The sequence below is a fragment of the Toxotes jaculatrix genome, chromosome 12, assembly GCF_017976425.1.
Source record: "Toxotes jaculatrix isolate fToxJac2 chromosome 12, fToxJac2.pri, whole genome shotgun sequence".
Classification (NCBI taxonomy): Eukaryota; Metazoa; Chordata; class Actinopteri; family Toxotidae; genus Toxotes; species Toxotes jaculatrix.
The window spans coordinates 6,985,716-7,000,224 of NC_054405.1; the positions used below are offsets into that span (position 1 = coordinate 6,985,716).

Below are 14,509 nucleotides of genomic sequence, written 5' to 3' on the forward strand. Positions count from 1 at the left end.
GCAGAGATGAATTAAGGTACCAGATAGGGATGTAGGTCATTTGGGCTTTTCACTTGTATGCACATGACTCAGTAAATAACACGACTAATCAATAACGACTTCCTGAACTTGTGTCAAGGTGTGTGGAAAAAATGGAAAGAATTTCAGAGGAGAGTTTCAGAGGAGTGCATCCTAAAATCCCACTGAGCTTGTCATACGGGGGCAGAAAAAATCAAATACCATCAAACCCAAACATTTGATAGAGTAATTTAAGAACACAACAACCAAGAGGTATGATGTCCAGCCTTCTGCAACACTTTGTCACATTGTCTGTCCAGTTCTGATTGATTTGGTATCATATCATTCTTACTGAAAAAGGAATTAGGATTTTTTTTTAGGATTTATTTATTTATTTTTATTTATTTATTTTTTCCAGAAGAGATCCTCTTCACAACAAGCTTTTCGGGGCAGAGTGGTCAGTGGAGAATAAAGCTGGATGGATCCTGCTGTTGGACTTGTTTGTCTGTGGCATTCCCAGTGGTTACAGAATAAACTCAGCAAAAGAAATTCATCTGGTTTGGTTAAGAAAAGATGACTACAATGCAGCTGACAGAGTTCTGACAGTTTCAGCAGCCACCACTGTCCCCAGCTTCATTACAGTCTATAGCAGGAAGATCTAGAAAACCTTAAATGACTGCAGGGACTTTGTTCTTTGCTGATCCCATAAAAATGTGCATACAGCCGCCTTTATTAATGCTGCTGGGAGACATCTGGGTTTTTAACTAATTACAATGACAGATGAAATACCATTGAAGAATATGGCATTGTCCTGCAACACTGCACATCATGTGCATCATTTATTGTGTCTTATACATAAATATTGCTCTGTCTCTGGCTCTGATGTCTCCATCCACACTTCAATGATTATTTGAAATGCTATCACATGTTATGAGATGAGCTTCTGAAACAAGTAGAGGTGGTGGAGGCACCAGAGCTGTAAGAGTGTCCAGAGAAGGAAAATGAGCTGATTCTGAACGACTGGGCAAGGTCCAATCCTGCATGCAAATGAATGTTTCTGTGTTCTATCAGAAAGGAGTTAATATATCTCCAGGTAATTGCTAAATCGCATTGTGTACATGAGCAGCTGTACATCTCAGAAAGTGGAGTGCACTTCATTATATTGAACCAAGGGATATGGATATGGATGGACTTTGGAGAGAAAGATGAGAGGCAGAACAAGACAAGCTGAGATGCTGTTGATTTAAAGTGAGTACAGGGTTCAGTGTATGTGTGAAAGGTGGGCGTGCAGAGGAGGCATTCCTGACAAGTTTAGTTTGATTTTCCTGAAAGCCAGAGGGGACACTGGCCAATAAGCTCTTTTCCTGATGAACTGGGTTGCCTGCTAATGACTGTGTAACAGACATGCTGGTGAGGTTTTATCCTCCCTCACTGAAACAAAAGCATACATCCATATGCTAATCATCTTAAAGTGAAATGAAATCAAGCTTTTTTTTGTCTTTATCTAAACCAGTGAAAGGCTTAACAAAGTCTGGGGGATGGTAGATATGTAGAAGATGAGGGAGGCTGAATCCTGGCATCAGTCAGGGAGAAGGCTGGCCGCCTGCTAGGCTCTGCTGCAAAAGGAGTTTGGCATTGCAAGGGTATCAGAGATGAGGTCTGAATGCATTTGCATGCACTTAGTTGACCTGTATTGTTTTATTTAGACTGAAATGAAAGTTCTGCATGTAAAACCTAAAGCCTGCACAGGCATTTGTTTTGCAGAACTACTTTCAAAGCAATTATCCACTTACTTCCCAATAACTTTGATGTCTGAAAATCCCCTTCGTTTGAATCTGGAAAATATGATGCACATAGTGCAGCCTGGCAGCCTCAGTAGAAAATGATCAAGTGATACTGACAAGAATTGCTTTTGTAATGCTGCAGACTGACAGCCAGGGTAAGAGGATGCAGGAAAAGAGAAGAGGGCCAAACCAGCCAGTGGGCTCATGTGGAGGGCTTAGGAGGGGAGCCCCAGTAAACAGTTGTTCCTGTCTCCCTCTCTGGAGCCCCCACCTCCCCTCCTCTTTCTTTGGGATGTGTTTGATATGCTGGTCATGTCTGTGGGATCCTGTGTGTTTTTCCATCTTGCGGAGTGGTCTGGTGGACCTGGACCTATCTGTGGCATTATTCTGCTATGTGGCCTGGAGCCACTGAGTCACTGCCCCAGCCTTCCTTCCTGTTTCAGCTGAGGGCCAAGCCTCCAGTGCAGGATGGGAGATAACCTGCTAATCGGCAGGCCCAGTGCCCGCAGGGCGATAAAGCTGACGCATTCTGCACTCTAATAAGTGTCTGCCAGTAAAGTTTAAATGTCCCAATAACACGTGTGTCTATCAGCTGTGTTTCTGGTACACACGTCTCCACCTCCTTTTGCTCATGAAATTTGCAAGAACCCACAGTGTATCCATCAATCATGCTCCTCATGTTTCTGCTGTAATTCTGCAGTAATACTCAAGTAATCGAGCAGATCACAATGAAAATTGTTTTCATTGACTCTTTGTGAAAAAAAAAAATCTGAAATGTCAGTAATGGGGTTGGATAAGGTGGAATATTTTCCCACTTCTTGTTTTACTGGTTTATGGATGACTTGTCAGCAGTGTGTAAAACTGGTTCTGCTTTTGGTTATCTCATCATTCACTGTATGCAGATGATCTGGTAATCCTTCTTGTACTTCTGGTCCTCAACTCTTATAATTACTCCAGAACCTGCACACAGAGTCTGTCTGAAGTTTGTTTGCGTGTATAACTGATAGTAATGATGTTTCCATATGATTATTATAGCCTTTATTGTATATAAAGATCTATTTTATTTTCTATCATTTAGATTTTTCACCTATAGCCCCTGGAAATAAAGTGAATTTAGATTGAAATGAATAAACAAAACATTAAGCAAATAAACATTCGAGGACATTTTTGAACATAGTAATCACACAACAGTTTATGATTCACCCATTGTTCCTTCGATCAGCCAAGTTTATGTCCAGTTAAATAGACACACTTCCTTTTCCTGTACTAAGAACGAATTGTCCCTGTTTCCAGGAGTACACGATGTATGTTAAAGATCCTGAAGCAGCGAATGAACAGCCCTCCTCCTGAAGGTAAGAAACAAACAACAGTCGTACATTTGTAATTTCCAACCACTCTTACGTATGTAGAACATTTTGACCCTTAATATCTGCCTCCTTTGCTTTTCAGTACATTGTGCCCTAAGGTCACATTTACATTATTTTACACTGTTAAAAATTGGCTGTGGTGATGCCTTTGTCACAACTTTGGTTCCATTCATCAGCTAGTGACTGAAATTCACTTGTATTCTTGGAAGAGAAATGTTCTACTTCATCTCTGTTTGACCCATGTCATCAATTCACACAACTAGTAGAAATAGCTGACTCAGTGGTCACGCAATGAAATATTTAACTGGACTCATTTCACACAGGCCAGTAAGTAAACTAGCCTTGCTCCAATAATTTATAAAAAGCCAAACTGGTAGTATTAATAGGGCACGTCTTCAGTGGACTGATGCCATAATGACAACCTGCCAAGATATTTGAATGTGCCAAGTAAGAGACTAAGCTGTTATCATCAGCACTGTTACTTTGGACAGAGAGAGCTCGCTGCCCTCACTGATGTCTTGAGGCACTGGACCACCCCACTTCCACTCTCTTCACAGGGTTTTGTTTTTGGAACCGGAGCCGTCTAGGCTTTGCTCGGTCTTGAGGTGTGGGCTCTGCCATGCTGACCTTTTCTCATCAGCTGTGACCCCCTGACCTCTGGACTGTCTGTGCCTGACAGTAGCTTGCTGGAGCTACCTCACTCCCACTCACCTCCTGCCATGTGGTTTTCCAAACTCAAGCAGCAGAATGTCTGGCGGCAGAGCAGCTGAGGATTTGAATAGATCTGGCCTGATGTCTCCACTCCATGGAAGTCTGATCTGGGGGTTATACTATGTAGTGCAGCAGCAGGAGGAGGCAGAGAGAGAGAGCAGCAACTAAATATAGTGTTCAGGGGGGCAGAGACAGTGTCTTTTATCTGCTCATTTAATTATTTATTTGACAGCTCCATCCAAGCTGGACTACTTGGTCCTGGGTCATCAGTCTCAGTTGATCTGTCTGGAAGGTAAAACCAGCTCCGACTCCACTGTCTGCCTCAATATCATCACGTTGATCCCTTTTGTTTGAATTATTTTCCTCCAACTGCATCTTTTATGCAGCTGAAAAACTCGCACCAAGCTCTGCCTAATTGGAGAAATTTGACCTACCATGTGGCTGAGACTGACATGCAGATATGCATGGTGCTGCAGCTCATATTTATAGGCTGCATGAGTCTTTGTAATTACCCCATTGCCATGACTGTGTCTGTGAATCAGCTCTCTCCAGCCCAGCGGCCAGAAAGCCTCTGAAACAGGAATGCTAAATACATAGGACCAGAATGTTCATATGCCATTATATGGCAAACCTCAGATTTGGCTGCATTTTCGTTGTAGTCCGCGTTTGCCCTCCCTGCTCCAGACAAAGTTAGACAGAGAGAAAAGGCATAATTAGTCTGCTATACAGCCTATAAAACACTTAATCATACACGAACAGGAACATTGTTGATATATTATCTGAAAATATGAAACACATTGCTACAGCTGAAAATAGCACATTTTTTCACTGCGTTGTCTGTCTTCCAGTAATGTTTCCTTCTTTGACAGCAACTGGCTTCTTTGCATTTACAATCAGCAAACCACTGTGTTAATTAACGCCAACAATTTATAAACCTTGCATGTGTGTATGTCTGTGTGAATAACCCCCCCCCCCCCACGCCCCCCCGCCCCAAAATCCAATCAATGCATTTCATTTGGGCTTGTATCGCCCATCAAATACACACACAGCGGTGCATCTTAGAGATGCAACACTGACACCCTATAGCAGCGTGGAAATAACAGTCCTTTCATTTCTTTGGCGACAGTTCACCCTGACACTTCACAGTATAGATTTATCCTTGTTTGCTGAGGTGTACAGACAGGAAGGTCCATATGATGTAATTGTCCAAACAAGAGGCAGCACAGAGGGTGGAGAAGACTCTTCCTCTGTATGATGTCATGTCACTGCAGCAGTTTGCTGGCGATAAGAAAAGAGTGCAACTTCACGCCCACAAATGCGGTCTGACTTTCCTTATCATTCTTCTACAGCTCATCTGTGGTGGAAGGGTGAGAATAATACAAACATGGGATAGATAAGCTGCACTTCTCTTACAGTAAATATGTGTGATGCACATGAACCGCTCTGGTGGTTATTGATATCAAGACAGTGTTCTGATTGTGAACTACTGCCATATTGCATGTACCAGCATGTTGCTTCGTGTGACTACGTCCAATGCATGGCTGTTTTCACGACAAAAATGTTCCCCATCCCTGAGTAAACATGGACTGTATCCGCTCTCCCCCTGGCTCCTGGCTCCTGGCTCCCTCATTGATCGGCCCGGACAATTTATTAGCCATTGTGACAGTTTCCTGTGCAGCCAGGGTCGACAGGGGAAACGGAGCGGTATGCCGATAAAGTGCTCAGAAACATAACACAATACCTATTGTGTTTTAATTGCAGGTTGAACTGTTACCTCTAGAATGTTTTCGACATACCTTTTGGTGTGCGTGTGTTTGCTTGTTATTCCACATACATGTCCTGCTGCCCAGGCTATTCCCTCAGCATACTGAGTAATCACAAAACTTCTGGAAAATTACAACTTAAGGCTGAGGTGCTCAAAAACAAAAGGAAATACCAGAGCATTCCATGATAAAGCAGAGAAACCTTGAACAATGGCTGAGCGTCCTTGAACTGCAGCTTTCATCTGTCAGTAAATGTCAGACTCAGTCGACAGTTTCCGCACTTTAATGGGAACTATTTGGTCAGAAATGTCATCAATCAGCACATTAGTTCTGCTACAAGATTCCACCTCAGTCACGTTGTCCTTCTGTACAGCAGTTATTGAGACTGATCAATAACATGATGACAATGCAGCCCAATTACTGCATGACCTTGTACCTGAGAATGACAAGGGCAATGACCTTTGACCTCCCTGCCTGCTTTACTCTTGCACGCAGTGACATGAAGCTGTTGGGATTTGCCAGGTGATGTTAAGACACCTCTGCAACAGCTGTCTGAACAGTTCAGGAATAGACTGACTTGCGGCCGTCGTACTAGCGTGTTTAAATATGTCTGTTTGCCTGATCTGTGCTCGTCTTTGACGAGAGCAGCTCAGCTCAAGATGATGAATGTTACCACGTATCATGTTCTGTGAACTCGGCAGGGGTCACAGTCTCACACACAGTTTAGGGTTCAGTAAACACTCAAATGGAGTGCTAGTGTCAAAGGTAGACACTCATGTGGTTGTTTAACACGGTAACACATTACACACAAAGTGTAAGAGGCCTCAGTGTCAGTTTTATCCTGTAACGTCTGAGAGAAATGATTAATGAGTTTTATAGGTGTCCTGCTTGTGCACAAGTCCAAAACTGCTGGATTTCAGTCTGTGCTGTGCTCGTGTTACGTTCCTGTCACCAGCTCCTTGTGACAGCATTTCTTTACTTCTTACAGTAATGCAGCTGCGCCATCTTGTGGACATTCTCAAAAATAAAAAAATGAAAGAAAGAAATGTGAAGAAAATTGAAAGAATACACTTTTTTGTTAAATAAAAACACTCCTTACGTTGAGGACAACATACAGCCAGGGTTTTGAGACACTGCCCTGGAGTGTTAAGTGAAAACAGAGAGTAGAGAATGGACATCCTCTATCTTTAACTCCATTATGTGCGTATGTTGTGGTCCAGCCTGGGGCCCCTCTGGTCCTCATTAGGAGGCAGCAGCTGGTTGCTGGCTGGGACGTTCATAGATGGAGAGGTTAATCTGACGATCCTCAATATGGATACTTGGGCAAATTCAGCATATTCTGCCTAAGGTTTATGAACCAGACTGAGCTGGAGAATCTGCTTCCCAAAGTGGCCACATTAGCATTGATGGGTGTCAGCAAAATTGAGGAGTATTGTTAAGGAAAGAAAAACAAGTGGATCATAGCTGCATGGAACTGAACCCAACCATTTTGAAATCCTGCTGTCAGCAAAGCATTTCTCTTGAGTCTGGGCTGTTACATGCACAAAGCTTAAGGTTTCTCCAGCTGTATATTTCAGAATGTAATGGGCTAATATACCTGTATAATTCCATTACCTTTATGATTATTTTTGATAAGTCTGCTCAATTTCTGTTTCTGTTTCTGGTGCTGCCTGTAACTTAAACTGATGTGTTTGACAAAAACAGCTGGGTGCATAGTTATTAGTTAGTGTAGCAAATTAAAGCCTTTGTTCATAAACGGACTGACTGAAATGTCTACTCCAAAATGTCTAGGAGCCAGGCTAGCTGGGTAGTTAGTTTATGTGTGATAGATAGATAGATAGATAGATAGATAGATAGATAGATAGATAGATAGATAGATAGATAGATAGATAGATAGATAGATAGATAGATAGATAGATAGATAGATAGATAGATAGATAGAAGGGAATGCTTACAAATTTATTGAAAATTTAAAAACAACATTTTCATTCATAAAATAAAAGCATTTTCTTTTCAAGTATACTGCACAGTGTCCCTGAATGGGAGGTAAAAACATTTTTAAAAAGTATTTGATGGTCTAACAGTGTAAAATAATACTTTCTGTCATCAGTGTGTGGCTGTACCCTTTTGGGTCAGCTCCAACATTTTTTTCAGTAGTCTTTAACTTAACTTCAAATATTTACCAATAAATTGATTTCATGGTTTCTTTTGTTCAGCTTTACTCAGTACTCCTGTTGCTTAGGTCCATGGAGGACTCAGGTGCAGGACCCTGCTGTGGTGGAGGAGGAGTTTCTGGTAACAAACAAACAAACAAACAAACAAACAAACAAACAAACAAACAAACAAACAAACAAACAAAAACGTGTTTTAACATTTAAAATTTAAGTGGGAAACACTCATTAGAATCACATGCAAACTGAGTGACCAGACGCAAGTTGGTGCAGGATAGGAGAAGTGTATGTTAAGGGGGGAGCCAGCTCTTATCTACAAACGTGATGCCAGCTAAGGCACTATGTTGATGCAGCTGCCTCATACACCATTTAACAATCCAACAAAACGGAGAGAATGAGGTCAGTTCAGATCCAAAAAAATCAATGTTGACTTTATCAGCTTTAGCCCCTCTCTGCCCCTGAGTTGCCAGAAAACTAGACTGGCAGTGTATTACTGGGGCATGTGTGCAGATGAGGGGAATTAGTTCTTAACTGCATTAGGAGGAGTGCTATGGTGTAGTGAAGTGAGTTGAATGGAGGCCTGTTTTTTTTAGGAAGGACATTCCAACAAACAAACACAATGGAGGGGACTTAATCATGTGCTTGTGTGTCATCCATACAAATTCCTCTTCAGAAATACAAAATTAAACATTCTCAGCTCAAAAGAACAGTGGAATATGTATGAGGGTCGTTGTATTAGAGCCATGTTCATACTGTGTCACTGTTGAGATTTGGTGTTTTGTTAAATCACTAGAACTGTCCATTTCCAGTACCTTCAACAAATTGCTGAGCTGCCTTTTTGTCTTCAGTTACGTAGAGGGAAGTCATGAGGAAAAACAGGCCACCCAGAATTCCAACAAATGGGCAGACCAGGAGGCTGTACTTCAGACTGCGGAATCTCCAGTCATAGGTTTTAGGTTTAGCTTCGCGGATAGCATCAGAGATCTACAGGTGAAGATTCATTCTCAGTGATACATAGAAAAAGCTGTTTACTCCTGCTCATAGTGGTACTATTGATGGATCAGTACAGTAAAAAAAAATGTTGACTGTGAGAAAGTGCAAGTATTTCTCACCGTTCCTATTAAGTAGGGACTCCCAGCATCACCCAGGAGATGGCAGACTGTGATCTGGAGAGCCTCAGCTGTGGCCCTTCTGGTTGGTATAACAACATACTGAGATAAAAAGTAACACAGTTAAACTCATTAGCTCGAATTTTCAGCTAACAGTTTTATATTTTTATTCCCAAACACACCATTCAAACTCACCAGAAGTATGTCTGCTAGAACAGCCCAGTTAAGTGATAGCAACAGTTCACCTAAGAAAATGAATACCTGAAACGAGACATTTAGGACACCCAGTAAGCAACACATACATTCATCAGTTATTCACAGAATGACTTCACAGCCTTTGAATTTAGGTTTTTCCCTTAAAATGTCTTTTGTTCTGTATTTTTTGACATCATTATGTCAATGATCGGTCCCCCAATTAAAACAGGAACACGAGTCATGCTTACAGCTCTGTGAGGTTGTGTGTTGGCACAGCAGTGCTTTGAGGTAAATGCCACAGTCGGCCCTCTAACATGCTCACAGTGACAATGCTAATATGCAACAGACAGGAGTTACCACTAAAACCACCTTAATTTAGCTGGTTAGCATGCTAACATTTAAGAATGAGCACAAAACACAAAGCACAGCTGAGGATGATGGGAGTGCTTTTTGCAGGTATTTGGTCATAAACCAAAGTACTGGAAAACTTAAACCTTTGGCACGATGATGGCACTATATTAAAGGATCACAAATTTGGGGGTCATGAGTGTGTGAAGCAAGTGATAAGCCAGAAATTTGAAAACCAAATTTCATGACAATCCATCCAGTAGTTGTTGACATATTTGAGTCTATACTAAAGCAATGCAGACTTTACATGAAAACAATCATTTTAACTACAGGACACCAGCAAAGACAGAAGTTTGTCTCTTACATAAGTGGCTGGAATGCTTGATGATGCCACAAATATGGTGATAAAGAGGCATGGGGCAGATCCCAGCATGCCTATTGCACAGATGAGTGGGTCCGCGTTTGGCACCTTGTCCCTAAACCATCTGGATAAACCAGTGCCAAGACTCCCTCCCAGAACGCCTGTCGCCACTGTCACAGCACCGAAGATATAACTGTACAGGGAGCAGAGACAGCACTGTTAAAATTCTGCAGCAATTTTGAAGGAAACTAAGTAGATTAAGGCTGTTGCGGGTCAAAGGTCACATTGCACCTGTCTGTGTGGTCACAGGGCTCTTTGTTGCATGGCGGTCGGATTCCCTGAGTGACTTGAGCTCTGGACAGAAAAGTAGGCATCCAGAAAGCCAGGGCTCCGGTGAGGAAGGCCATCGCCGTCACTCCAAATGATGACCACACATAACTTTTACTAAGGTCAGAGCAACAAAACAAGATTTGTGAGTACTGATCAAAAATGATATCGCAGTAAACTCTGCTTCAGCCTTTCCAAAGTACAGCAGAATGAAATTAGAGCCTGAGTAATAAATCTGCCAGGGCCAGTTTCTTGACTGATATCAGCTCATTGTAGATATACTGATGTGCAGTACATTTAACTGATATTTGCAGTAAAGAAATGCCAAAAATATATTTGAGATCATTTAGAAGGGTGAAGCCATTACATAGTATGTCCAGCAGAGAGATCTGACAAGTCTATTTTTCAACTCTAAATGTGCTACTTGGTACATACTCTGGCCACGATCCTTTAATAACCATAATAATAACCAAATTTAAGTGATCATTATCAAAAATTTTGTTTTTTATATGTATTTATGTAAAAAAATGAACATCAGCTGATGTACTTTTTTTTTTTTTTTTTGTTAATATTCCCAATCAGACCGCCTGGTTAGCTCAGTTGGTAGAGCACGAGATTCAATTTCTGGGGGTTGTGGGTTTGAGCCCCACTCCAGGTGGCACCACCTGACATGGGCCTAGCACCCATGGGTGGTGCTGCAGGACTTCGGTGCATTGTGGACTGGGCAGCAGTTGCCCCCGCAACCTGGGCCTGGACCCAGATAAGCGGCAGATGATGACATGACATATTCTCAATCAATATCTGTATTGTATCAGTTTTAGTTTCCATGTCCTACTTTTTCAGAAGATATTTCACATCCTCCAGGTAAGAGCTCCGCTCTGTAACTCCTTCTCCATGAGTTTCTGCAGCACCTCTGACTGGGTTAGGGCACAAGAAAACCAGCAAAACAAGTCCCACTAAACCCAAGATGGGAGTGATCTGATAACACAGAAAAAATGTTAAGGTATGTATGACTCTATTTAAGTTAGTTAATATTTGCGTCACTGATAATGAAAACTTTCTCACTCTGAGAGCCCAGCGCCAGTCCCCTGTGAGAGTAGCACATCCTGCCCCTACTATGTATCCAAGACCACTGAAAAGACACAGAACGATCAAGACAGTTAAGTGAACACAATGATGTAAACAAGCTTAGTGATATGGTGTACATGTCCTGTGGGGTTTACACATAAAACCTGCTTTGCATGTTTGCATGTTAAATTTACTTTGAACTGTCCAAAGAACTGAAGGACTGACTGGATGTTACTCTACTGTTTTGTCATTTCATAACTTGGCAAGTGAACTCTCTTGGTTTATTTCAGCACACTGTGAAAGAATCGTGCAGAGACTTGATTTTGTTGTCATGCCTCTGTTATCTGTGCACCATCCATATTATCTTCCAAGTTTAGGTGCAGCATTGAACCAGGAAGCTCCACAAACTGGAAACTCCACAAGCAAACGTGGTTGCCTGTTGTTCATCTCTCTGTTTTTCCAACAGTAGTAAATGCAATGCTGTGCATTACCAAGCATTCCCTTCAGAAAACCCCCAAATTTCAGATGCCAGAGCTTCACACCAACCACACGCCAGAACAATTCATGCTTTCAGCTGCATTCCCACACAACGGTACATGATCTTTAGTTAGTTTTAGATTGAGTTAGCTTCTGACCTTCCTACGGGGATGAAGATGTAGAAGACACAGATCATGACGCTCCGCTGACCACCAGTAAAGAGGTCACTGATGATGGTGGGAGCAATGGTGGAGTAGCTGGCCTCTCCTATCCCGACCAGAGCTCGCAACAAGACCAGAAGCCAGAAATACTACAGAGATCAAGACAGCATCATTAGAAGTATTTCACCATGGTTCAGTCACAAATACCACAAGGGTCTTCTAACAGTTTAATATACGACATTCTTACATCCAAGAACAGTACAATTAATAAAACACTTATTTAATTCCAAAAGATGCTGCAGAATACAGTGGAACTGCTCTATTGAATTTTATGTTGAAGTCCATGTGGTGCATTAAACAAATTTACAACTTACTTTGTTTTCATGCCTTGTGTAATATTTGCTTAAGCGTGTATTAAAATGAACTTTGCATGTTTGTAGCCTTAAGGACTTAAGGCTGAGCCACAAACTTCCCAGCTTCTCACTGCACTCAAATTCAGTTCATTCATTTCCATTCAACGTGTGAACACACAATGAAGTAGACTGATAGATGAAGAAGAACCATTAACCTCAGGAAGTGACACCACATGCTCCTAATTTCCTGTAAAATGTCTGCAAGCACATCTATTTTTCACTTACCGATTCAGTCACTAAAGAGCTGCCGGCTGCAGTGACTAGCCACACACTCAAACCACCAATCATGATGTATTTCCGGTTGTAGCGGTCCCCGAGGTAACCAAACAGAGGTGCCAACAGTAAGAAACTGCAGATGAAAACTGTAAGTGCACTAAGAGAAGTTAATTCCTTCTTGATAATGTTAACTCATTCATTTACAATGAATAGAGAAAAAATACTCATGAAATATTTCAAAATAAAGCTTGTGTGAGGATGTGGTCAGTCAATACATAGGTATGAAAACGATTTAGGGACTAACTTTGTGTATATGTGTGTGTGTCTAATTTTTTTTTGTCTTGCATGAACCAACACTGCTCTGCAAATTCACATGAAGGGCATGTTGCATCATTTGATCTTAAGTAATTCAGGGTCAGTTGTGGGTCAATATGTGTGAGTTTTAAACATTAATCTCTCGAAGAGATAGTGTGTGAGTGTGTCTATCAAGGAGATGTATCATCATACCTGTTTGTAGAAGTCCAGCTGTACTATCACTTATGTCAAAGAATTTCTGAATGTTGCCAAGGACACCTAACAGTAAAAACAATGTAAACAACAAGTTAGAAGCAGTATATTGTGTTTGCTGACAGCCAGTGTTGTCATGTGTACACAAAAAAAATCATCTTCTAACCTGCTATTGTGTACCGTTCCATGTAGTTGAGCAAGTTGACGTAGCAAAGCACAGCTATAGCTACATAGGCCTGTCTGGGTGATATGGCTGGTTTTTCCTCTGCCTTTGATGTAAGTGATGCAAGGCTGTTTACGAAGGAGCCATAACGTAGCCCAGAGCCGGAGCCCAGACTCCATCGAGGCATTGGTCTGTCTTGGAGGGACGTCACTGATCCCTCTGGCTTCATAGTGAGCAGCTCTTTCTTAACCTGCAAGTGGAGAGTGTATGATCTAGTTTTAGAGGAATCGTTTACCCTCTGCACTCTCACCGATAATAGAGATCATAATGTTGTAGTCTTATTAGACCACTGAAGAAAGCTCAATGACTGGATTGTATTATAGAGTACTAGCGAAGGTCCCCTTCACCATGTGCTTGTCGGTAGGGGCTGATTTCTTGACCTGCTCTAACCCAGCTCCCAGCTTTCTTGAAAGCATCATCTAAACGACTTCACACTTGGCACTGCCCTTTTTTTAGTCTTCAGCAATATACACACAAAGTGTGAAGCTGATCAGATGAGCAGATATTGAGAACACTGAAATACAGACAGACAGACGGAGATTCCTCCATTTATAGTTGGATACTCAGTGGATACAATGTGCAGATCTTCTTGCTCTCATCTTCAAATAAGTCTAATTACATCAGAGAACAAGTGACTGCATTTATTAACCTAACGGCACACGGTGAAAAGTGTAATACATTTCTGAAGTGCAGCTTTTGAAGTCCTGTGCTCCACAAGTAATCTAGTTTGGTGGAAACCACTTAATGTGGTTTGTGGAGACACTTTAGAAATAGTCTTTATGACACAAAAGGCAGTTACACAACTGTATAAGAACACATTGTTGCAACTACTGTATGTCAGAATGGCCAAAAAAGGAGAAGGAGGATTTATTTCATCATTTCTGCACTGTCACAAAACCAAACAGAACACAGTCATTGGGTGATTGAGATCAGAACTCATCGGATATTTAAGAAAGTTAGGCGAGTCCAGGAGTACAACAGAAATATACAGACAAGTCACCATGCTTTCTGCTGTGACAACAGTGGGTCCACAGTTCATAAGATCTTTTCTCTAAACAACATACTGCACTATTTATCTTTTTTTTTTTTTTTATCACACTTACTGACACTGATACAGTTGTTAATGTATTCATACAAGTATAACGCTTCATTTACTAAAACTGTCTCCACAAATTCAAATATAAATAAAAAAAAATATCCTCACTTACGTGTTGATGATGTCTTGTTTATACAGTGTTCTCAGCTAATTCCATACTGGCAGTTTGTAGAGTACAGTGTGGTTCTCAGTGTGTCCCTGAGGCTTGAAGAAGC

The 14,509-nt window shown here is 41.5% G+C and overlaps 1 protein-coding gene across 1 annotated transcript; it reads right to left on the minus strand.

Moving 5' to 3' along the window:
• Window positions 1-7,567: 7,567 nt before the first annotated feature.
• Window positions 7,568-14,509, minus strand: spns3 (spinster homolog 3 (Drosophila)). The gene is made up of 13 exons (XM_041051492.1): window positions 14,407-14,509; window positions 13,142-13,388; window positions 12,976-13,041; window positions 12,478-12,614; window positions 11,837-11,988; window positions 11,199-11,265; window positions 10,969-11,111; window positions 10,098-10,250; window positions 9,810-9,999; window positions 9,098-9,163; window positions 8,906-9,004; window positions 8,606-8,777; window positions 7,568-7,914 (listed from the first exon to the last, which is right to left on the minus strand). The coding sequence occupies exons 2-13, from the start codon at window positions 13,365-13,367 to the stop codon at window positions 7,841-7,843; spliced, it is 1,545 nt and encodes a 514-aa protein (XP_040907426.1). The 5' UTR covers window positions 13,368-13,388; window positions 14,407-14,509; the 3' UTR covers window positions 7,568-7,840.

What these genes read in the sequence shown, in the direction of transcription:
- spns3 (XM_041051492.1), bottom strand. Translation starts at nt 13,367, where the DNA reads ATGAAGCCAGAGGGATCAGTGACGTCCCTCCAAGACAGACCAATGCCT. An exon ending in CAAGCATTCCAGCCACTTAT is followed by an intron (nt 9,164 to 9,809) that starts GTAAGAGACAAA and finishes GTCTCGTTTCAG; the next exon opens with GTATTCATTTTCTTAGGTGA. An exon ending in AGCTCAGCAATTTGTTGAAG is followed by an intron (nt 7,915 to 8,605) that starts GTACTGGAAATG and finishes GTTTGTTACCAG; the next exon opens with AAACTCCTCCTCCACCACAG.